Source organism: Anabrus simplex, chromosome 1 (genome assembly GCF_040414725.1).
Source record: "Anabrus simplex isolate iqAnaSimp1 chromosome 1, ASM4041472v1, whole genome shotgun sequence".
Classification (NCBI taxonomy): domain Eukaryota; kingdom Metazoa; phylum Arthropoda; class Insecta; order Orthoptera; family Tettigoniidae; genus Anabrus; species Anabrus simplex.
In genome coordinates, this window is record NC_090265.1 from 1,570,243,141 (window position 1) to 1,570,267,871 (window position 24,731).

Sequence of the window (24,731 nt, forward strand, 5' to 3'; positions counted from 1 at the left end):
AAGCTGTTTCCATGTTATTGAAGTGTTCATGGATTCCATCATCTGATAGCTATATACTGTATATATATTTTAATTTACATTTTGTATTTTTTATTTAATAACAATTTGTAAGCCTTGAGGAGGCCGCCCGAATTGTTGTTTGCGTTTATGTCAACGGAATATAGCATCACCCTGAGCCATCAATGAACGTATTTTATCTGAGAGCCAAGCGGCAGCCGGAGGGGAAGCTGTTACTTATACAAGAGGTGCATGCTTGTCATAGAGTTGTAGAATTATATTTCAACTTTTGTTTCACCGTCCGTTAATGATTCAGTGTTATTCCACGGCACAACATTGATTCTGCGTATGTCTCTATTATAGGTTATGTACTGGGATTTGTATTTAGATTTCGGATAGAATATGTGAGAGCTAGATAAAGTTGTGAGTCAAAATACCGGATACACAGAATTGCCCATAATAGAGTGCCTTATCAGGGTTAGGATTAATGATGAGATCTATTAACTTGAAAACTAGAAAACTAGAAAAACTAGAAAAGCAGCTGGAGTTGATAAGATTTCTGGGGATATAATAAAGGCAATGCGTTGGGATATAGTACCATATCTGAAATACTTATTTGATTATTGTTTGGTTGAAGGAGCTATGCCAAATGTATGGAGAGTTGCTATAGTAGCCCATGTGTATAAAGGAAAGGGTGATAGACATAAAGCTGTAAATTACAGGCCAGTCAGTTTGACATGCATTGTATGTAAGCTTTGGGAAAGCATTCTTTCTGATTATGTTAGACATGTTTGCGAAATTAATAACTGGTTTGATAGAAGGCAGTTTGGGTTTGGGAAAGGTCATTCCACTGAAACCCAACTTGTAGGATTCCAGTAAGATATAGCAGATATCCTGGATTCAGGAGGTCAATTGGACTGTATTGCGATTGACTTATCTAAGGCATTTGATAGGGTAGATTATGGGAGACTACTGGCAAAAATGAATGCAGTTGGACTAGAAAAAAGAGTGACTGAATGGGTGGCTCTGTTTCTAGAAAATAGAACTCAGAGAATTAGAGTAGGTGAAGCTTTATCTGTCCCTGTAAAAATTAAGAGGGAAATTCCTCAAGGCAGTATTATTGGACCTTTGTTTTCTTATATATATCAATGATATGTGTAAAGAAGTTGGAATCAGAGATAAGGCTTTTCGCAGATGATGTTATTCTGTACAGAGTAATAAATAAGTTACAAGTTTGTGAGCAACTGCAAAATGACCTCGATAATGTTGTGAGATGGACAGTAGGCAATGGTATGATGATAAACGGGGATAAAAGTCAGGTTGTGAGTTTCACAAATAGGAAAAGTCCTCTCAGTTTTAATTACTGTGTTGATGGGGTGAAAGTTCCTTTTGGGGATCATTGTAAGTACTTACGTGTTAATATAAGAAAAGACCTTCATTGGAGTAATCACATAAATATGATTGTTAATAAAGGGTACAGATCTCTGCACATGGTTGTGAGGGTATTTAGGGGTTGTAGTAAGGCGACGGCATATAAGTCTCTGGTAAGACCCCAACTAGAGTATGGTTCCAGTGTATGGAACCCTCACCAGGATTACTTGATTCAAGAACTGGAAAAAATCCAAAGAAAAGCAGCTCGATTTGTTCTGGGTGATTTCCGACAAAAGAGTAGCGTTACAAAAATGTTGCAAAGTTTGGGCTGGGAAGATTTGGGAGAAAGGAGATGAGCTGCTCGTTTAAGTGGTATGTTCTGAGCTGTCAGTGGAGAGATGGCGTGGGAGGATATCAGTAGACGAATAAGTTTGAGTGGTGGCTTTAAAAGTAGGAAAGATCACAATATGAAGATAAAGTCGGAATTCAAGAGGACAAATTGGGGCAAATATTCGTTTATATGAAGGGGAGTTAGGGATTGGAATAACCTACCAAGGGAAATGTTCAATAATTTTCCAATTTCTTTGTGATCATTTAAGAAAAGGCTAGGAAAACAAGAGGTAGGGAATCTGCCACCTGGGCGACTGCCCTAAATGCAGATCAGTAGTGATTGATTGATTAAAGTATGTACTATTCTATTCAATTTGATTGTGTGGATTGTGGCATTTAGTGGTAGTATGTGTGTATTGCAACTTTCAAACAAAATCCGTAGTTGGCTTGCGTGATATGCCTGCTTTCGTAAGTTAGCGTTGAAGTTGCCATATATTATATGTTCATAGGATGGGATCAAGACAAGGAGGACTGTTTCAAAGTCAGATATACTGCCCACTTTGGGAGTTTCATAAACTACTCCTGTTAAGATTTTTATATTGTGTATAACCATCTCAACCAAGAGATATTCGGGCAAGAGCTCAGTATTTGTTAGAAGAGCTTGCAGTTATTTTACATTTAAGGTTACTACGACAATAAATTGCAACACCACCGTCCTGCTTACCGGATTGAACATTTCCAAACAAAATACAATGTGGTATGTAAACTAGTGAGTTAGAAAGGCTCTCCTTTAACCAACTTTCAGAAATACATACTGCATGGCTTTTTTTTTTTTTACTCATGATTGCACTGAACTCAGTAAAATGACCGAGAAAAGACTGCATATTAACTTGAAAGGACTAGAACGCACGAGGTTAATGGGTGAAAGCTTGCCATAGTAGGGTAGATGTTGTTATTGGGGAAAATATTGGGGCAGGGGATGGGCAGTAAAGGTACTCTCTCCCTATATGTCAGCATCAATGGCGAGAAGGAACTGTAGCCAGCTGGTGTTTACACTATAATGGTCAGTTCAGGTACATCCTGCTACCGTATGTGACAGACGGTACTACCTGCAACTGTCTAGCTGAGGGTTGGGCAGCTGTTACCGAACCTGACAAGCTAAGGGAAAACCAATGGCTATGGGCAGAGGAGTTCACCCTTAGGGGGCTTGTTGAAGCCATTGTGTAGGAAATGACACATAAATTCAACTGGAAGCTGCTGCTTTGCAAATGTGGCAGGGGACTGTTCAAGGCTAAGGGAGATAACCCTGACAGAAAATCTTCTCTAACATTAGGCCTAGCAAGTCGGTTGGAGATTAACTGCAATCGCTTTCAACTCTTATACAAACTTCAGATGCAAACATAGAACTCGGAGTAGATAACAGCACACGCAGACCCACGCCAGGTATGATGACTTACAGCCTGGTGGTAGGCCAAGCTTTGCGATTGTGCAACAACCCCGGAGAAGAGGGAAGGAAAATATCAATCCTGGGACTGAGTGAAAGTAAATGGAAGGTAAAGGGAAGAAAGAGTTTAGGAAAATCTATACCCTCTACTGGCATGGTAACAGCAGAGAGATGAGAAATGGAGTAGGATTGATATTGTCTAAAGAGTTAGAAGGTATTACAGAGATCCAGTACATCAATGAGATGATAATAAAGGCAACAGTTCACCTTGGGAAAGAGAAGCTGACAATGGTGCAAGTTTATGCCCCTCAGATGGACTGCAATCAAGACGAAAAGAAGAAATTTCTTGAAGACATAGACGTGATCATCAGTGAAGAGAGGGCAATCATCATCGGGGACCTCAACGCACAGCTCGAGACAGACAGGAATGGCAATGAGAAGGTGATGGGACCACATGGCTATGGGAGAAGGAATTCAGAAGGCAAACATCTCCTAGACTTCTGCATAAGAAACTGTTTGGTAGTCAAAAACAGTTGGTTCAACAAAAGAGTCAGTCACAAGATTACCCGTTACAGCTGGGATGGAAAGAGCAAGACGATCATTGACTATGCCATTACAGATAAAGAAAGACTTGTTACTGATGTCAAGGTGATTCCAAGTGAGAACCTCAATAGCGACCACTGGTTATTAGTAGCAGATCTGAAAGACATTAATGTACCAAAGATAACATCTAGGAAATTACCTAAGATTAAGGTGTGGAATGGTTCAGGTTTGTGAGTTACTGTAGTCACGTCCTAGTTCGTGAACCATGGGCAACAGCTGAGTGGCCTAGTAAGTAGTCCTGAGAGTCGGGATACCAGTTACTATGGAATGGGACTGGGCATCTCGGACATATTCCGAGTCCTGGCCCTCTTTGTGCTCAGGCGGCAAGGACTATACAATCCACCGGTGGTCCATAACCCGTTAGAGGAGAGATCCTCACTTGGACTATGTGTAAGTAGGGTAGCATCCTGCTTCATGAATCTACCGAGCTCAGAATATTTTAAGCAAGCCTCGGACCTATGGGAGTAACGGAGTCCCACTCCCATTTGACAGGCGAGGGACTCCTTGGAAACAACTTGGCGAGCAAAATGAAATTCGATGGGGAGCTATCAATATTAATGGGGCTTATGGAAGAAAGAAAGTAGAACTGGCTGAGTCAGCAAAGAGGATGCATCTGGATGTGCTAGGAGTAAGTGATATTCGGGTAAGGGGAGATAACGAGGAAGATATAGGAGATTATAAAGTGTACTTGGGTGGACTCAGGATATCTTATTCATAAGTTAGAAGTAACGGACATGAAAGTAGCAAGAATTATTGCTGGTACAAACAGGTGGGAACAATGGCAGGAGGGTACTCGGAATGAGGAGATAAAGGCTAATTTAGGAATGAACTCGATGGATGAAGCTGTACGCATAAACCGGCTTCGGTGGTGGGGTCATGTGAGGCGAATGGAGGAGGATAGGTTACCTAGGAGAATAATGGACTCTGCTATGGAGGGTAAGAGAAGTAGAGGTAGACCAAGACGACGATGGTTAGACTCGGTTTCTAACGATTTAAAGAATAGAGGTATAGAACTAAATGAGGCCACAACACTAGTTGCAAATCGAGGATTGTGGCGACGTTTAGTAAATTCACAGAGACTTGCAGACTGAACGCTGAAAGGCATAACAGTCTATAATGATAATGTATGTATGTATGTATGTATGTATGTATGTATGTAAGGTGTGGGAACTACAACAGATTGGAAAAAGGACAGACTATCAGGACCGTATAAGAGGACAAAACTGCCTATGGAAGAAGTGGAGAGTGGTGAGGTAGAGTGGACAAGATTTAAAAACACCTTGATAAAAGAAACAATAGAGGTTTGCAGGAAGACAAGTGCGAGAGTAAGGGAAAAAGAAACACCCTGGTGGAATGAGAGAGTAAGATCCTCAATAAAGGAAAGGAATATGGCACAAAAAGAACAAGATAGAAAGAAATCCCAGCCAGAACAGGTAAGGGACGAGGGGAAGATCAAAGACCTTGAGCAAGTTTACAGGGACGAGAAATTGAGATTTAAAAGATTAGTAGAAGAGAAGATAAAGTGCTGGGAGTAATTTACTTAAAAACTGAAGGAAGACAGCAGAGGCAATATAAAACTATTGTTCAGTGTGATCAAAAACAAAAGGAATTCAGTTGAAACCATCAAAGGGATTGAGGATCCTAATGGAAACCTGGCCAGGAAAGAAGAGGACATCAGAGAGGTTCTGAGGAATCATTTTGATCACCTATTGAACAGGACAGAAGCAGATCAGAGAACAAAAGAACCAGCTGTTGAAACCTGTACAGAGGTACCTCCCATTACATGGGCAGAAAGAGAAGCAGCCCTTAAGAAGATGCCACAAGGGAAATCCCCAGGACATGATTAAAGCAGCAGGAGTCCAGGGTTACAGTGGCTACAGGGTGCTTAATGCAGTTTGGAAAGATGGCAAGATACCTACTGATTGGAGTAAGGATGTCATTATCCCCCTGTTTAAGAAAGGAAATCGCTGAAAATGCTCCAACTACTGGGGAATAACACTCCTTTCTCATGGGCTTAAGTTTCTTGAGAAAATCTTAGAAAGCAGATTGAGAGTCATCTTACAGCCACAGTTTGAACAGTATGGCTTCAGATCTAACAGGTCCACAACAGACCTAGTCTTCAGTGTCCATATGTTAATGAAAAATATTGGGGAAAAGGCAAAGATCTGTTCATGGTTTTCCTTGACTTTGAGAAGCCATGTGACAGCACTGCAGGAGAGAAGATATGGGAATGCCTGAGAAAAAGTAATGTGCCACAGGGACCGTTGAAGAAAGTTCAGATGCTGTATGAGAACTGTACCAGCTGTGTGCGATTGGGTGACGGACATTCATCTTGGTCAAACCGAAAGTGGAGTCCAGCAAGGCAGTGCACTATCCCCATTGCATTATTGTTTATCACCATCATGGATGACATGATGAAGAACATCAAGAAAACCTCTGATGAACTAAATGCAATGGCCTTTGCTGATAATGTTATGATCTGGGGAGAAACTGAGGAACAAGTACAGTTGAGACTCAATGAATGGAAGGTTAAGTTCCAGGAGTTCAATCTCAAGATAAGCAAACTCAAAACCGTAGTGATGGCAATAAACAGAGAGGGACGACCTGCGAACATCATGCTAGGAAATCATCCACTAGAAAGTGTGAAAAGCTTTACATACCTCGGCAGTATAATATCTCAAGATACACTAGCCACAAAGGAGGTGGCAAATAGAGTGCAGAAGAGCTCTCTGGCTTTATTCTCGACAACGTAGTGCTTGAGGTCCATCTTGGATCGAGATATTTCTAGAACCTCAAAGACCTTGAATGTAATGCTCCAAGAAATTCCGGTTCACCAGCCCACTCCTATCAAGTCAATCTACATTTTAAGAACACTAGCAAAAAAGACGAAACACTATGTATATGAATATTGCTCAACGACATTACATAATGAAATAAGAAATTCATTCAATTCAAATCCCAAAACAGAATGAACCTGTAATCAATTCTAAGAGGAACAATCTTTACTGCAAGGGATCTCTATAATGGACAAATAATGTTTTAAAGTCTAAATTAACATCAGCCGAACTTATCATTTTATTACATGTTACAAACTTCATATTTGGTCCGTATTGAAAATGTACATCAGTTTAAGATTATTAAAATTTTATTAGTCAACCTATTCAATACAAATAATATTTGCAAAGTTAGGACTTACATCCTATTAAACTAAGGTCTAAAGGGACATGTTTCGCCCTTTAAAAGGGCATCATCAGCCTTTTTTACACTCATGCTAAAGGTAAAAATCAGGATCCTGATTGTCGATATAAGAAAAAGTATATAAAATGAGAATAAAATTAGGATGAATATTATACAATATGTGCAATCATGAGTTCTTAAATGACAATTGACAATTAAAAATTATTTAAAATGTTTGCGAGGAAATAAGAGTTGGTATGGTTATTACATCAGCAATCTTAAAATGATCTTATAAAACTGTACAAACTAGGCCTTGACCAAATAAATAATAAGAAAGTCTATGGCTAAAGTTGCCGTATCAAGGTTCGTGAAATTCGGCTGGAAGCAACCTGATTTTAAATGGAGAGCAAATTAGAATCCAATGGCCACTCAGGACAACATAAAACCTCTCTCGTTGAAAAGTCGTAATGAAACTGTAGTATGGCGCATGTAGATTATAAAGTTGTGTCCAATCAATCCATTAATTTCATATTTTACGAAGTGGGATCACGGTCTCAGTATTTTTGTTGAAGGAGTTGTGAGAAGTTAACTAATAAGTGCCGCTGTACAGATTTTGTCAGCTCGTATACCGATGGTTAAATGGGAACATTCTTACGTGTTGGCTGTAGTTTTTGAATGTGGATTGATTATTGAAGAAATATGGTGCAGAATCTGTAATTAAAAGGAGAATAAACAGGTAAGAAGTTTAGAGGAAAAACGGTTAAATTAGGGGAATTGATATAAATTCAATTACTTACGTTCTCGGTTTTTGCGGTATGAACTTGTTGCTTGTATGGTCTCGGAACGAGTGAGGTTTGAATGGCGTGTGTTGTATCTGTGTGGAACTGATGGAGAGGGGTGTGATGGATGAACGGAAATAGGCGGAGCATTGAGCTTGCGCGCTGTTGGCTGTTGAAGATAGGGAGTTAAGGAAGAGGAGTGTAATGGAGAAGAGGAGGTGGACGGAGGGTTTAACCTACATGCCGTTGGCTGTGGAACATTAGCAGGGGCGGGGACGGAGGGAGTTACTTTTAAGGGGAAGTTGGAATCTTTATTGGAAGTTAGTTTAAGGTTTTTAAGGATTTTATTTAAATTTGGATTTAAAGATTGTAATAAATTGGGTAAAGACTCGTATAGGGGATTTTTTATTTCGACGGGATCATTGAGATTATGTCTTTGTTGTAATGTTGATCTAGATATATGTAAATGTTTTCTAATTCGTTCATTAATTTTCCTTTATCTACTGTTTTAATGATTGTTAGGTCCTGTTCGATAGTTGCGAAATGATGACCTGTATCTTTCATATGTGAACTCATGGCTGAAAATTTATTATGTCTATTGGCATTATAGTGTTCCTAGTATCTAGTAAGGAAGCTCCGGCCTGTTTGCCCTATGTATGATTTTTCACATTGCGTGCATTTGAGCCTGTATATGCCTGAGTTTGAGTAAATACTATTGTTCATGTTGAGTGTATTGTGGTTGAAAAATAGGCTGTGATTGGTGTTTGTCGTCTTGAAGGCAATGTTAATGTTTTGTTTTTTCAGAGGGTTTGTTGCTTGGTAAATGCCTGGATTATTGTATGTAAAGGTGGTGAATTTAGATGTTTTAGGTTTTTCAGGGACGAGGTTTGTTGCTAGTTTATATTTAATTTTATTAATTATTCGGTTGATTATTTCTATTTTGAAGCCATTGAATTTTGCTAAGTTTTTAATATAATGAATTTCTGTTTTTAGATTCTTGGGTGATAATGGGATTTTTAAAGCTCTGTAAATTAAAGTATAGAAAGTAGCTTGTTCGTGGGAGTTGGGGTGTATAGATGAATTTTTTTTAATTGTTATTGGAGTGTGGGTGGGTTTTCTGTAAATTTGGAAGTCAAATGTGTTTTTGTCGCGTGTTATAGTTAAGTCTAAAATCAACAGATCCATTAACTTTTTAAGGATGTTGCTGACTTTGTAAATTTGTTCGTTGAAGGTAAAGATAGAAAGAGAGGAGTTCTTTTGTTTATCTTTTTTCATAGTGGTAGAAGGGAGATATTTATATTAATTGATTATTCTTTCAATAAAGAAATTGCTGTATCCATTAGATTTAGCTATATTACGAATCGTGTTCAACTCCTTTTTGAGGTCTCTTTTAGACATTGGAACATTGCTGCTCATTTGTGAATTTGGGGGTGTGAAGAATCTTGACAGATTGTAGTGAGTGTTTGGGTGGGTTTTCTGAAAGTCTTATATCTTAAGTAGTCTAGGTGTCTCATAATAGTTAAGTTAAATAGTTAAGTCTAAAAATTAATTTTCCGTCCAATTTTGGATTCAAGTGTGAATTTTTTGTGCGGGTTAATGTTATTTAGATTGATGAGGGTGGTAGCAGTGTCTGTAATGCTCTCATCTGTAATTACTATGGTGTCATCTACATATCATGCCCAGAAAAGGATGTCAAAATTACCAATTTTGGTTTGTTCCGAGAAATCCAAGTAAATCTCGGCTAAGATATCCGAGGCCAGCGATATGATAGCCGATCCTTCTTGTTGATAAATAACATTATTGAAGGTGAAATAATTGTTGCTTATAACTAATTTAAGCATAGACATGAAATCCTGTATTTCTAATATACGTACTTAGGCCGCTGTATTTGCTTAAATTGTTTTGAATGATGGTGTATACCTTGGAAATTTGTATGCTAGGATACATGTTTACAATATTGAATGAATTGAGAGCAATTGGATTAAATGTTAAACTTTTTAAAACTTTTTAAATTTGTTTAATTTATCAATAAATTAAATAAACAAGATACGGTAATTCTCAAAATCATCAACAAAGGACACCTCCTTAACATTACTGAAAGCTGCTTCATACATATAGATCAATATTTTAACCTGAATCAGAATCTTAATAACATTTCAGAAAAGCCAAATATCCTGTTTGACTTTCTAATTCCCATTTTTAGAAACTTCAAACCAACAAGTCTTAATTCAGTTTTTCATACTATTCACAGCACCTTTCCTCAGCAGCCATCTGTTTTCCCACATGCCTTAATCCCCCCCTTCCTCCCACCCCCTCTCCCCTTTCCTCAACCTCTCCCCTTGCCCCACCCTTTCCACTTGCCCCGCTCTCTCTTCCTGCCCCAGCCCTTCCGTTTTCTTTTAATCTCACAACCGTCAGTTTGAGACACACAACAATAGGCTGCACACCACATGCCGCAACGAGACGTACCAAGTCTGATAAACCTATGCCATTTTACTAACACGCTTTCTCCTTTGGTTCATTAATTTTATCATTTGTTCAGGTTAACTTCAGGGACACCACACTAAAGTGCAAATTTATACCAGCCACAAATTAAGAATGTGTCAGTTTTAACCATATCTTCGTGTGACGTCCTAACAATGTCCAACAGCATTTCAGTATGATTTTAACAACAAGCACTATGGGAACTAATTTAATTTTGTCATATTTTAAAACATAGTTCATCCCAGACTTTTAATGTCAATTGTGTGTTTGTACATGTTTTAGTTATTAGATGTATTACATTAAGGCTGATGATGGCCAGCCAAGGCCAAAACTAGTCCCTAGTTTATAAATGTAATTCAAAGATTGCATATTATAGTGTTGAAAAGGTGGACCATACAACATTAATTTAATAATAATTATTGTTTGTCCATGGGAGTATAGCTTGTAGTGAAGTGTGGTGTTGGTGAGTTAGGTAGTAGCTTTGTTTACCTCTTGGCTTATACCACCTGCTGTACCATGATTCAAGTAGTATGCATGCATAATGTGTAAGAAGCAATTCTAAATGCATCACTGCACTGCAGCTTCATGTAGGTGTATGAAAACTTTCTACGTACAAGAATTGAATGTTTCACACTGGAAAATATTGTGTCAGCAAAGCCTTAAGTTGTTCTTCATTAAATAATACCTGGGCTATAAACATTTTATTTTTGAAAGAGTACATTATTTTGACATTTGTATTCACCACCCTACCGATAACCAGCAGAAGACAATATTTGTAGTTATCTCCCAAGCACCTTGTACACCCAGGGAAAGACACCATATTTGAAATCACATATTCATCAGCAGACACAACAAAAACTTACGTTAATGTTTTCTCTCTTGTGGAGCTACATATTGACAAAGAATACTTGTTGTGGGTGAATAATTTCTATAGGTCAGCTGCTTTGGATCATCATTATCATTGAAAACTATCTGTCTACGAAATTTGTGGATCAACAGAAAGGATGTTCCAAAAGATGTGATCAACAGGAAACTAAGGAACGGGAACTTACAGCTTGGCATTCTGAACATGTTTCCATCCTAATGGGGTGTGATAATAAAGATGTCGTGATGATTTCTACATTCCATAGGGCAGAAACCATCACATTGAACACACTGTACTGTCACGAAAAGCCTGTTCCTCTTGCAGACTATATTGATCACATGGGTGGAATCATTCTGAAAGATCAACTCCTTCATTGCTAACTTTTAGAAGGAAAAAAGATAATCAAGCCATACATAAAGTTATTCAGGAGGTTAATGAATGTTTCAATTCTACATACAGTGATCATTTGCCGGAGAATTCACCAGAATCTCCATACTGTGAAGCACATTGCTGCGTTGAGGGATGTTTCAAAATGTTGTACACCAAACTCAACTGTTCAGCTAAGATGCATAAGGTTCAAGATTACCCCTATTTTTTTAGGTGCGATTTGGGCGATGATAGGTTGATTTAAGTCCCGGTAGTAGAAGCAGAAGACGTAAGCATTCTTGTGCCAGATCCTAAACATTTACAATATTCAACTAAACTGTACACATTCCAAGTCCCTGGGTGGTAGTCCAAAATCAGAAGTACAGACATCAGTTAATAAACTTGAAAATCCAGTACTCTTCAAATAGTTCAGCATATTTCTGCAAGATATCACCACCCTCAGGCATTTAAAGCACGGTCAGATTTAAACCTACCCCTAGGGAGACACCTTACTGATAGAATAATAGTAATATATAGGCCTACATAAAATTATAACTTCATCTCTATACTTCAAAATTTGACTTTATACTTAGTATTTATCTGGGCCCCAAAAACCATGTTTTAAGGTCTTAAAACCAACTGCTATGCAGATATTGGTACCACACTACCCCTGCTCTAGGAATCAGATGAAGAAACGACTGGTCGTAAACATGACTTCAGCTCAAGAATTCTACAGTAGTGAGGTTAAGTAAGTAGCCTATGTTCCAGCATAGCAGTCAACCAAAATTTTTTCACATATGACTTACCGCCTGGGAAAAAACGTGCTGTGGGGGTAATACACCTATGGCACTCCTTTGGGCAGGGGAAAAACTAGAGTTTTTAAGCATATGTGAAAGTATTATTCAGAGCCATAAAATAGTACATACTTACATGTCGAATAGAAACTATGTTCCATAATGTGGGTAATTGAAAGGAACTAACAAATGATACATACATACATACATTATCATTATAGACTGTTATGCCTTTCAGTGTTCAGTCTGCAAGCCTCTGAGAATTTACTAAACGTCGCCACAATCCTCGATTTGCAACTAGTGTTGTGGCCTCATTTAGTTCTATACCTCTTATCTTTAAATCGTTAGAAACCGAGTCTAACCATTGTCGTCTTGGTCTCCCTCTACTTCTCTTACCCTCCATAGCAGAGTCCATTATTCTCCTGGAATAAAGACAAAGAGAATTCTTGGAAAGAAGCAGTAGTATTACGTCATTTTTGCATGGGCCACAATGTTGCAATGTTCTTCTACTTGTTGAGATATGGAGATCCCCTCCATTCGCCTTACATGACCCCACCACCGAAGCCGGTTTATGCGTACAGCTTCATCCATCGAGTTCATTCCTAAATTAGCCTTTATCTCTTCATTCCAAGTACCCTCCTGCCATTGTTCCCACCTTTTTGTACCAGCAATCATTCTTGCTACTTTCATGTTTGTTACTTCTAACTTATGAATAAGATATCCTGAGTCCACCCAGCTTTCGCTCCCGTAAAGCACAGTTGGTCTGAAAACAGACCGATGTAAAGATAGTTTTGTCTGGGAGCTGACTTCCTTCTTACAGAATACTGCTGATCGCAACTGAGAGCTCACTGCATTAGCTTTACGATACCTTGATTCAATCTCACTTACTATATTACCATGATAAAACTAATTAAAAAGAAAGGTAAAAACATTAAAGGGAACACACAATAGAATGACCGAAGTAGAAGATGAGAGCAAGCATGAAAACACAGAAGGATAAATGAATCCCAGCGAGTCATTTTAAACAAAGTCCTGCACGAGTCTGAGAAAATTTTAGTTCCTGGCTTAGAACCTGTCCCGTAGCATAGAGACAACCAGGCATTTAATTTCAGCTCACTGGGGGATTAGATAGTATTTATCCTCTGCTCTTTTATTTTAAAAATTGGAAAATAACACTGCTTTAGATAAAAGTAACCCCTCTTTTCACCAGAAAAATACCACCACGTTTGTGGTTCCCTACTTATTATTAATAGATTTCTTATCTTTCCCACGTTCACCTGTTACTCTCTCATCCTGTGCCACTGTAGCATTGAAATGATTTATTACTCCCTTAAATGTTCACCTTGACTACTATATCATGTAGTGCTTTATAAAACCTTTCTTCTTCATCCTTTTCCATTCCTGCACATAGCAAATACACAAAAGCAGTCTTAGCTCTAATTCCTGCAACCGCAATCAGTCCACACTTATATGCCAAACAGGAACTATGTTCCGTAATATGGGTAATAGAAAGAGACAAGGGCAAACATGAAAACTTAGAAGGATAAATGAATCCCAGCTAGACATTTCAATATAAGTAATGGAAAGGAACTAGTTTAAAAGGCTGCAAGAGAGGCAATCAAACTGCTTGTTACCTTGCGGAGTTCCAGCAAATGACTATTGCTCTCACTGTCAGCTGAAACGTTATGTTGTCCCACAGAGGAAGAGTGGCCAGCTGTTTCTCTTTTGAATAAGTTGAGGGTGATAAAGGCAAAGAGAATTCTTGGAAAGAAGCAGTAGTGTTATGTCATCTTTGCATGGGCCACAATGTTGCAATGTTCGTCTACTTGTTGAGATATGGAGATCCCCTCCTCCATCTCAAGTGAACCTGCAGTGCTCAATCAGCCATAGTATATATTCTTACAATTTATGAATCTTGATGATCTACTCCACAATCTAACACTGTCCCTCCCACTTTCAGATAATCAGTTGGCAGACTTTTTCATCCATTTTACAAACGATAAGTGGTCTTTAATTTTAGTTTTTGACCAGAATTTTGTATTGGATTATTTAAACGAGATTAATATTTTTTTTTAATTTGTCTTGAAACCTTTTTTTTTAATAATATACTGTAGTGGATAATTTTTAAATATTGGTCATACTGTTGCAAATTATATTATTAATTTTTAACCACTTTGTGCATAATTATAATTGTTCATATTAGAATAAAACATTAATGATCAGTGCCACTGATTATTTTAACATCATATTCATATCCATCTTTGACAGTGGTAGTTTTAAATCATCACTTTTACTGGGCGAGTTGGCCGTGCGCATAGAGGCGCGCGGTTGTGAGCTTGCATCCGGGAGATAGTAGGTTCGAATCCCACTATCGGCAGCCCTGAAAATGGTTTTCCGTGGTTTCCCATTTTCACACCAGGCAAATGCTGGGGCTGTACCTTAATTAAGGCCACGGCCGCTTCCTTCCAACTCCTAGGTCTTTCCTATCCCATCGTCGCCATAAGACCTATCTGTGTCGGCGCGACGTAAAGCCCCTAGCAAAAAAAAAAAAAAAAAAAAAATCATCACTTTCATTCATTGTCATTACTCATCAGGGACTGAAGATCTCAAATTTAGCCCCTTCAACAACAACAATCATCTTCAACAATAAACCACTACTTTCATGGACCTAGAGGCCTTGGATCACATACAATATAACCTGCTTTAGCTAGCACTTCATCAAGTAAATACAACAGAGTAAAAAAACCATATTTCAGTGCATCTGCTTTATACAGCATAAAGAAGCTTTGTCCAAGCTGCCACCGGAGTGTCCACTAACTTCCACATTATATTTTACCAGCTTTACCAACTAAGCATTGTGGGGACAAAAGATCCAGTGACCCTAGGGATGGCCTAAGCAACGATGGAGCAGTATGCTGCATATTGACCTGTAGAATGTAAATCTATACACTGATGTTACTGCAACTGAATTAAATAGCGACAGCAAAGCTACATAGGCCGAACCAGCAATGATTAAAGGGGATATGTTGCCACATGATATTTGGGTTAGCTAGGCTTACCACTTATGTTCATCCTTGTAGACACTGTTATCCTGGACCTTCCTTTGCACTGACAGCTAGTTGCTGAAAGCAAAATTTATCTCCATTGCTAAACCCTAGAATTGAACAATCAATTTTTGCTGTTGGCTTGCACATCAACAACAGGAAGCTGAATGTATGATATCAAACCCAGTAAAATCAAACAAATCAAGTCAATAGTTAGGACTTACTGCAAATAAAGTAGTTCATATGTTTGTGTCTGTAGTTGTTGATAATGACCAACTTATCAAAGAAATTACTACAATTGCTCAGTTGCCTGTCCTTTTCCCTTCTCTAATTCTGAATGTTGACCTTAATATTCGGACACCTTATGACATGTGACAATCTGAACGTTATATTTGTATTTTTTTGACACATACATAAAAGAAAGTTCGACAATACAAAACCCCAATGTTTCCAATATGATTGCATAATAATACAAGTGTGTCCAAACAAAAATGACATGTAGATAAAAAATAAGTTGTCACTTTATCACATAACAAAACCACTTTAATATTCGGACACTAGAATCATAATGACCGAAACTGTAGCGTAACATGGAAATCAAGTCAATTTAGTACCTGGTGGCATTGCCACTGCTTTCAGTTGTTGTGGCATAGAACAAACTAACTTTTCCATGTCCTTGGGGCTAATATTAGCCCATTCTTGTATCAGTTTTCGTTCCAGTTCCTTCTTTGACGTTATTCTCGAATTCTTCACTCTCTTGTCAAGTGCACTCCATAAATTCTAATGGGATTGAGATCTGGGATCTGGGGTGGAATTTCAAGCCCGTTTAGGCAGTTCAATAACAGCCACATTCGGACATTCCACGCTTTATGCTTGGGATCGTTATCTTGATAGAAATGAAAAATATCCCTTAACCCAAGCTTTGTTTCACTTTGGTGTAAATTCTGCTTCAGGATGGCTATATACTGCTTATGGTCCATTGTACTGTATGTTCAGTAAACGACCTTTCACCTACTTCAGCAGACGAAAAGCACGCCCATACCATTGCATTCCCGCCTCCATGTTTGACAGTTGGTTGCAAATGTTTTGGTTTTAATTCGTCATTTGGTTGGCACCAAGCCATTCTACTCCCATCCAATCCATAAATATTAAATTTGCTCTCATCACAAAATAACACGTTTCCATCCTTCTGTGTCCTTGTGTACTTATTGCAAGGCAAACTTCAGTCTTTTCCTTCAGATCACTTCACTGATAAATGGCTTTTTCCTCAACACCCTCCCGTTAAATCTGGCCTTTCGAAGAGTCCTGCGCACAGTTTTAGGGTGCACTGATTTACCAGCTTCCTCTTCTAATTCCCTTGCAAGTTGTGGCACATTCAGTTTAGGATCGTTCCCTATTTTTCTTAAGAGAAGTCTCTCTCCACGATCAGTTAGCTTTTTCATTTGACCCATTTTGCGGTATAGACACAATCCTGTCCTCTTCTTTAAATCGCCGTACAAAGTCATTGTCAGTACTCTTACTCGTACACAACAAATGTGCAATATCTCTGCAACGACTGGTCGTAAAAATGACTTTAGCTCAAGAATTCTGCAGTAGTGAGGTTAAGTAAGTAGCCTATGTTCCAGCATAGCAGTCAACCAAAATTGGTACACATACGACTTATCGCCTGGGAAAAAACGTGCTGTGAGGGTAATACACCTATAGCACTCCTTTGGGCAGGAAAAAAACTAGAGTTTTTAAGCATATGTGAAAGTATTATTCAGAGCCATAAAATAGTACATACTTACATGTCGAATAGAAACTATGTTCCATAATGTACGCCCCTTTGCATCGTGGAAAATAATCAGTTGGCGCTGTTCGAACATGTTTCTGCAGTGAAGTGATGAGTAGTATCTCATGATTTCTTTTTGTATCACTATCAGAACACTTCATCAATTCACCTGACATTTAATTTTGTTGTGATATGTGGAGTATATACTGTACTCATGAATTGTTGGACGTGTGTTTATTGTATAGCCGGGCTGCATGGCTCAGATGGTTGAGGTGCTGGCCTTCTGACCCCAACTTGATAGGTTCGATCCTGGCCCAATCCGGTGGTATTCGAAGGTGCTCAAATACGTCAGCCTCGTGTCGGTAGATTTACTGGCACGTAAAAGAACTCCTGCGGGACTAAATTCCAGCACCTCGGCGTCTCCGAAAACAGTCAAAGTAGTTAGTGGGACGTGAAGCAAATAACATTATTATTATTATTATTATTATTATTATTATTATTATTATTATTATTATTATTTGTAGTATATACATTTGTTTGTGAACGCATTATGTCAGGAAACATTCCATTATCTTTGTTGTCCGAATATTAAGGTGACCCACTGTATAAAGAAAGTTGAATCTCGACTAAACATTGTGGGAACAAAAGATCCTAAGCAACCCTAGGGATGGCCTAAGCAACGATGGAGCAATACGCTGCACAATGACATGTAGAATGTCAGTCTGTACACTGATGTGGCTGCAACTGAATTAAATAGTGACACCAAAGCTATATAGGCAGAACAAACAATGATGAAAGTGGATTTGTTGGTGGTGGTGGTGGTGGTGAGTAAGTACTGTAGTTCTTAGAAGTAAATTACTGCCAAATCACTTATTGCTTTTACCAGCTTTAATTGATTTTTACTACCTTGCATAACAGTAATTGCTGATTTGTTTATTGGCCCGTAATTTTACTGTTGTTGTTGTTGTTGTTGTTGTTATTATTATTATTATTATTATTATTATTATTATTATTATTATTATTATTCATTTTCGGAAAAGTTTGCTGGTTTATCTTAAAATGTATCTTTGAAAACTGTAAACATACTGTAGATAGAGGGATGTAGAAGCAATATTATTATTATTATTATTATTATGATCATCATCATCATCATCTTTAAATTGTCTTCTTCAGGGAGCTGCATTTGGCTTCTCAACTATCGCAGCTTCTGCTGGAGAGCAGCTTTCCCAGTATCTTCCCAAAATTGTTCCACGTCTCTACCGGTACCAATATGACCCTACTCCACGCATACAGATGTCAATGACAAGTATTTGGCGTGCACTTGTTCCAGAACCACAAAAAACTGTGAGTAGATTTAGTCACCTTGCATATTAATATTCAGATATACTTTACAGATGGGTCCAAACAAATTTGTACGCACTTGAACATGAAGAAAGTATGCACAATATCTGCATGAAATTTGTTTTAGGTACTAGATTTAAGGTATGTTACACTACCGGAATCACTTTAGATGTTCAAAATGTCCACCATTAGCATCCAGATGAAGCACTGCATGAGCAGTTCACATTGATTCCATTACAGACCATTTCAATTTCTTCCCATGGTGCAGACAGTGTGGCTAATTTTTGATAGCACATCATATCTTTGAGATTGTCAAGATAGGCTCCCATGTGATGCTATCAGATGATATAGATGTTCAATGAGTTAGCTCCCTCTTCTTCATCTTCCCTCTGTTGTTCTACCTGGAGTGACTTGTAATGATTTCTCACAGACACCTGTCCTGAAATTCTGACCCTGAATGGAGCCCTTAGCCTGCAATCTCCTTCCCCTTAGAACATTAGACCACTTGTCTTCTACAATTCCCCGCTTTCCTTCTCATCCCTCTTTTACACCTAGTGTAACCTGTACATTGCTTGAGGGAGGCCTTAACCAGCTTTAACCTGAGCCCCTTTTGCCGCTGCTTTTCCGAGTTCCTGAAGGGCCTTCACAGCTACCATAGCGGTCCCAGGGCCCTCGAAGTCCCCACTGTATTTCACCCCTACAGGCAGTCCCCTGCTTCAGCTGTCCAATATCCATAGACAAGTGGGTGGAATTCATTTATTTACAAAAACCTACACAGGTCGAATGCCCTCTAACATTTCTTTTTTCTGTTGCTGTTTATTCCTTTCTTGAATATCTGTACAGATTTTTGAAAATGTTCAAACATTTCCCTCGGTAACCTGTTACACTTCATGCCCTTCGCAATGAATGAAAATTTACCCCAATTGTTTCTGCAAAAACCCTGTGTAATTTTATACTTGTGGTCAGCCCTGCTGATATAATTATTTTCCAACTGAAGCCTCCCATGGATTTCTCCCTATGCTACCCCTACTGCATAGGATCTATGTAATCTTATAAGTTAGTTTTCTCCTGTCTCTTACTTGAAGCTTCCCACCCAAGTTGTTCTAACATTTCTGATACACCACTTTTTCTCCTGAAATCCCTTGTTACAAATCTTGCTGCTTTCCTCTGCGCTCCATCTATTTCTTTTATTAGGTATTCCTGGTCAGGATCCTAAACACTGTTTGCATAATCCAATAATGGATGAACCATACTGAAGTAACTTTTCTCTTTTATTTCTTTGTTGCATCCTTTAGGTAGCCTCATTATGACATGTAACGATCTGTATGCTTTCCCAATAATGTCATCAACATGACCCTTCCAGTGCAAATTACTTTCAAATCTCACACCTAAGTGTTTGCACTTGCCATCTTTTGAGACAATTACCTCATCCAAAGTATCTTTAATTTCAGTGTTTAAGCTCCTGTTTGTAAATGTTGTGACAATTGATTTGCCTCCGTTAATCTTCATATTATTCTCTTCAACTCATTGTTGGATACTGTCAAGGTCCCTTTGTAATTTTATACAATCCTCCATGTTATTTGTTTCCCTATAAACAATTATATCATCCGCATACAATCTTATTTTTCATTTCATTCATTGTTCCCTTAATTATTCTTTGGTATTCATCGTACATGTTCTCCACTTGGAAATACTACTCCAAAATGGTGTTACATTCTTTTAACATCAAAAGTGCTGATACCTTTTTGTTCAACTCTTCTGGAGGTAACAAAATGGCATAGTGTCTGTAGCCCTCATTGGGGACAACATAGTACTACACTTCACGGCCATAATTCAATTCAGATTTTTAAAAATTGCATAAATAACTGTTATAGAAAAGTATATACATTGTTTAGACCCCTCTGTATATACCTCACCTTAAAGTTTCCTGTGTCCGTACGGATTACACAGGTAATAAGATTCAGGTATATAAAAACTTGTATGTATTCTGTACTAATATGGACCTTCTGAGTGTGAAATCACCATTAAAATGTTCTGTCACCCATACATGTTTTGCTGCGATATGAAGTAACATTTTCAATCTGTATGTGTATTTTACCCAAATTTTTCTTTCTGAACAGATAGAGCAGTATCACTCTGAAATCCTGAGTGACCTCCTGAACAATCTTATAAATCCTCAGTGGCGGGTGCGTATGAGCTGCTGCTTGGGACTCTCAGACTTCTTGCGTGGGGGTTACAACAAAAGTCTTCATGACTGTTTGGAGGAGCTCCCGCGTATGTGGAGGCAACTGTTTCGTGTTATGGATGATGTTCACGAAGGAACCAGGCAGGCTGCCACTAACACAACAAATGTGCTCAGCAAGGTAAATATTAAATAATCAAAGAACTGAACGCATGGTCATTTAAATTAGAATATCATCATTTCAAATCCTTTATAAAATTTAGTCTTATAATAATAATTATTATTATCCCTTAAATTAATAACACATCTTGTATTACATATTCGTTAAATGCAAAGTAAATCTGGCTATTTTTAATTATCGTCAGCACGCATCGAAGAAGCGCTGTGTGTCAAAATCACCACTTTTCAGGAGAAGCATGAAACATTACCAGTTTTCATTCATTGGCTAAATGTATACAGAAAAAATGTTAGAATACATAGATTTCTGCAGAGAATATAATTATTTACTCTGTATTTATGGATCATGCTCGAACAATGTTATTTTTATATTTTTTCTTGGGCAGCACATAGCGGATTTTCTTCTGCGCCTTTCTTGCACAGTGATATTTTTCAAAGAGAGCTATTTACTGATTTTCTCAGATCTCTTTAATTGTAAAAGTATTTTAGAATATTATTCATTATGTTGATAGATTCTTGAAAATGTTCAAATTACATATTTCCTATAATGGACTGACCATCTTTCACAGAAAAATCCATTCTTTTCAACAGTCCTTCAGTAAAGATACTTTATATAGAACAGTCATATCTCAATAATTTTATAGATAATTCCAGTTGTGTAATTGACAAAATGAAGTACAGTTCTTACTCAGATTCAAGAGAAGTTTGATATTCTGGTTATTTGAAAAAATACTGCTGTAGTGAATAAAGGTATATCTTTATAAACCACTGCTCAGATGTTCAGTAACCTTCACATCAATTAAAAAGCATTGTGAAAATGCAGTACTTGAAATGAACAATGCAAAATTGTAGCAAAATTAATTACAACAAAATACAACATAATGAACACTGGTCGTTAGTAACTCAGACTGTCGTAAATGTAACGATAATCTTTATGCAAGAAAATTTTCAAACCCTGCTGACTCGTGTATTTTGACTTTTAAATTTTGAGAGGCTGTGGCTGTCTTGGATTTCTTTTCTGCCTTCTCTGAGGCAAAACCTGCTGTTCATCTGAATGACTGATTGTGTAGAACACTTCACCATTTCTGTAGAACAGTATTCTTATGACAGTCACAGTGGGGTCACCCTTCTTTTTTACAAGGCCAAATAGAAGAGCAATTTGATGGCAGCATACTTGAAGAATTTGTAGTCCAGGTAGTGAAAGACTCAAGATTATAAATGATATAAAGTGTACTACACTTTACAGTGATACGAAGAATATCAAAATACTTCTTCTCTACAACAACAACAACAACAACAACAACAACATTATGCTTATATGCCCAGTTCCATACCTCATCAAGATGGTGAATTTTGACTTGTTTCTACGCTCTTGAATACTACGAAGAATACTAAGAGACTTCTTCTTCTCATAATTATATTCCCACAGCTAAGTGAAGAAAAGTGTTTTAAGGAAATTCTAAAAACAATTTTTCTTAGTGTCAAATTTCTATGTTTTAAGACCATCTTTAAAACTACTATGTTTCAAATACGTTGTTCTACACGCAATATGGCTAAAGATGACATTTAAATAGGTCAAAACTAGTCCCATTAAATGTTTATCTAATAAACACTATTTAATTTGTATTGAAAAGGTGGATTTAACTCACTTATTATTTTAATTTGGTTTAATCAATGTTCAATATGGACCCATAAAATGAAATTCTTTTCTCTATGTGTCAAGTATACTTTATAATCTCCTATCTCTTTCTCATTATCTCTCCTTACCCAAATGTCATTAAGTTCTAACACATCCAGACGCATCCTCAATGCTGACTCAGCCAGTTCTACTTTCTTTCTTCCATAAGCCCCATTAATATTGATATCTCTCCATCTAATTCCGTTTTGTTTGCAAAGTTTTTTCCAATGAGAGCCTGTCAAATGGGAGCGGGACTCTGTTATTCACATAGGTCCTGAGGCTTGCTTAAAATGTTCTGAGCGTGCTTAATGAAAATTCTTTGAAGCAGTATGCTACCCTTACTTACACATAGTCCAAGTGAGGATTTCTCTTCTAATGGGTTAGGGACCACGGTGGTTTCTATAGTCCTAACCGCCTGAGCACAAAGAGGGCCATGACCTAAAATATGTCCGAGATGACCACTCCCATTCCATAGCAACTGGTATCCTGACTCTCAGGACCACTTACTAGGATTGCCCATCGTTCACGAACTAGCATGTGACTTCAGTAACCCACACCATGAACTGTGGAGATTTGTATGTTATCATAAATACAGCTATCAGCTATGACATTGTTACATTCATTTTGAAAACTACTCTTTAATTAGAAATTGAAATGCTCCTTGCATTCACACATGACAACCTATAGTTTCACTATGTGTAGGATTTGTTTATACTTTTGATCACTTGTCTGCCTGGTGGCCATGATTAAGTCTTCAGATTTTTACGGTCTGTCACTGTCGTTACCTGGTTTGAATCCCGTTAGTGCCAAATCCCTGGCTTCATTCCAAACTTCTCCGCAGTGTTCATATGTAGTGAGTGCTTATGACACTGTTGGTGATGATTCCTCCATCAGATTGGGATGTTATGCCTTGGTGTTATATGGCAGGGGAAGGCTGTGTGTCCACACTGGGTTTCTCAACATCACATACACATGTTCAGGTCACCCATGGGCATTAGATAGAAAGACTTGTACCAGGTCTCTCCAGAGACCAATTGATTTCTTTTTTAATAATATTTTTCATTGTAAATTGAAATTTTCATATGGGAGATGATTGATTTGAACCCTACTGTTAACAACTCAGAAAAGGGTTTATCATGGATTCTCATTTTCACTCCAAAAAAATGCAGGGTGGTACTTTTAATGAAGACATAAACTTCCATGCACCATTCAGTCTGTCTGTCCGTCCACTGATAATGTTGCATTCACCATTAGATCACATCTTGGACATTTTCAGTGTTTGGCAGGTCTGGCAATCTAGTATTTCACAGTAGAAGTAAAATGTCATTATTCTGTAAGAAAGAACTGATGGCTACTGTTGCATATAGCCTGGCATTGTCTTGCTGAAATTTTTATCTGTGATTTGGCCTACAAGAACAGCAATCCTGCTGATCTTAGAAACCATTTACATAATATATGTTTGTGTTGATTATACAGATAGCACCCAAGGCCATATTGCCTTGCATAGGTTCAGTACCTTGTGCAAGTTCAGTCCTCACGATGCCTTTTACAAGACCATTGTCTGAAATGACATTGTTGTGTTAGACACTCATGCACTAGGCAAAGATATCAAGGATAATTTAATTTGTAACTCATGAACTACCCGTAACACAGATCTTTTCACCAACAGTAACAACAACAACTACAGGATATCCTCTACATGTATAAACATACTTCTCAAGACAGAGTATACTCTTTCATACTACTGGGTGTCCACAATATTAAAGTTATGGTGTTCATCACGTTACAACACAGGCCGTAATAATCGCAGGAGTCTGAAATTTCATAGATATGCTAACTAAGCAATGCGCTCACGAATTATGCCACAAAAATTATTAGTTCCAGGTTTTGCCACCAGACGAAAATACAGCGCTGTAAGCGGTCAGAACGTGTAATACTCCATAACTCTGACGTGAGAATGTTCTTCCGGTAGAATTGCGTTGTGACAGTTCCTTGGTTGTTGCTTGGTGTCGCTTGTCAATTCCTTTTGTGAAGTGAATCTTCGTTGTAATGTAAGGGAGTTGAACTTCTCCGTGTGAAACATAATGTCTGTTGGAAAGAGAGACGTGCACTACTAATGAAGTTGGTTCATCAGAATGGCAGCAGTAGCAACGCTGCATTGCTGGAATATCACTGACAGAAACAGCAGAGAAGAGGTCCATGACAAGTAATGGACTGAAGAAAATCGTTAAAAAATTCAAGGAAACAGGTGAATTAGGTGTTGAACCAGGGAGAGAATGGCGGCCCATCTCCATGGATGTTGTTGATAAAGTTCCTGTAGCTGTAGCA

The 24,731-nt window shown here is 38.0% G+C and overlaps 1 protein-coding gene across 3 annotated transcripts in view; it reads left to right on the top strand.

The window, feature by feature from the left end:
- LOC136858532 (proteasome adapter and scaffold protein ECM29) overlaps nucleotides 1-24,731 on the top strand; it is a 925,266-nt gene that overhangs the window by 509,970 nt on the left and 390,565 nt on the right. For all 3 annotated transcript variants that reach the window (XM_067138136.2, XM_067138135.2, XM_067138138.2), the window contains 2 exons: nucleotides 18,199-18,369; nucleotides 20,487-20,729. In XM_067138136.2, coding sequence (XP_066994237.2) covers nucleotides 18,199-18,369; nucleotides 20,487-20,729 — 414 coding nt within the window. The remainder of the gene's footprint in view (nucleotides 1-18,198; nucleotides 18,370-20,486; nucleotides 20,730-24,731) is intronic.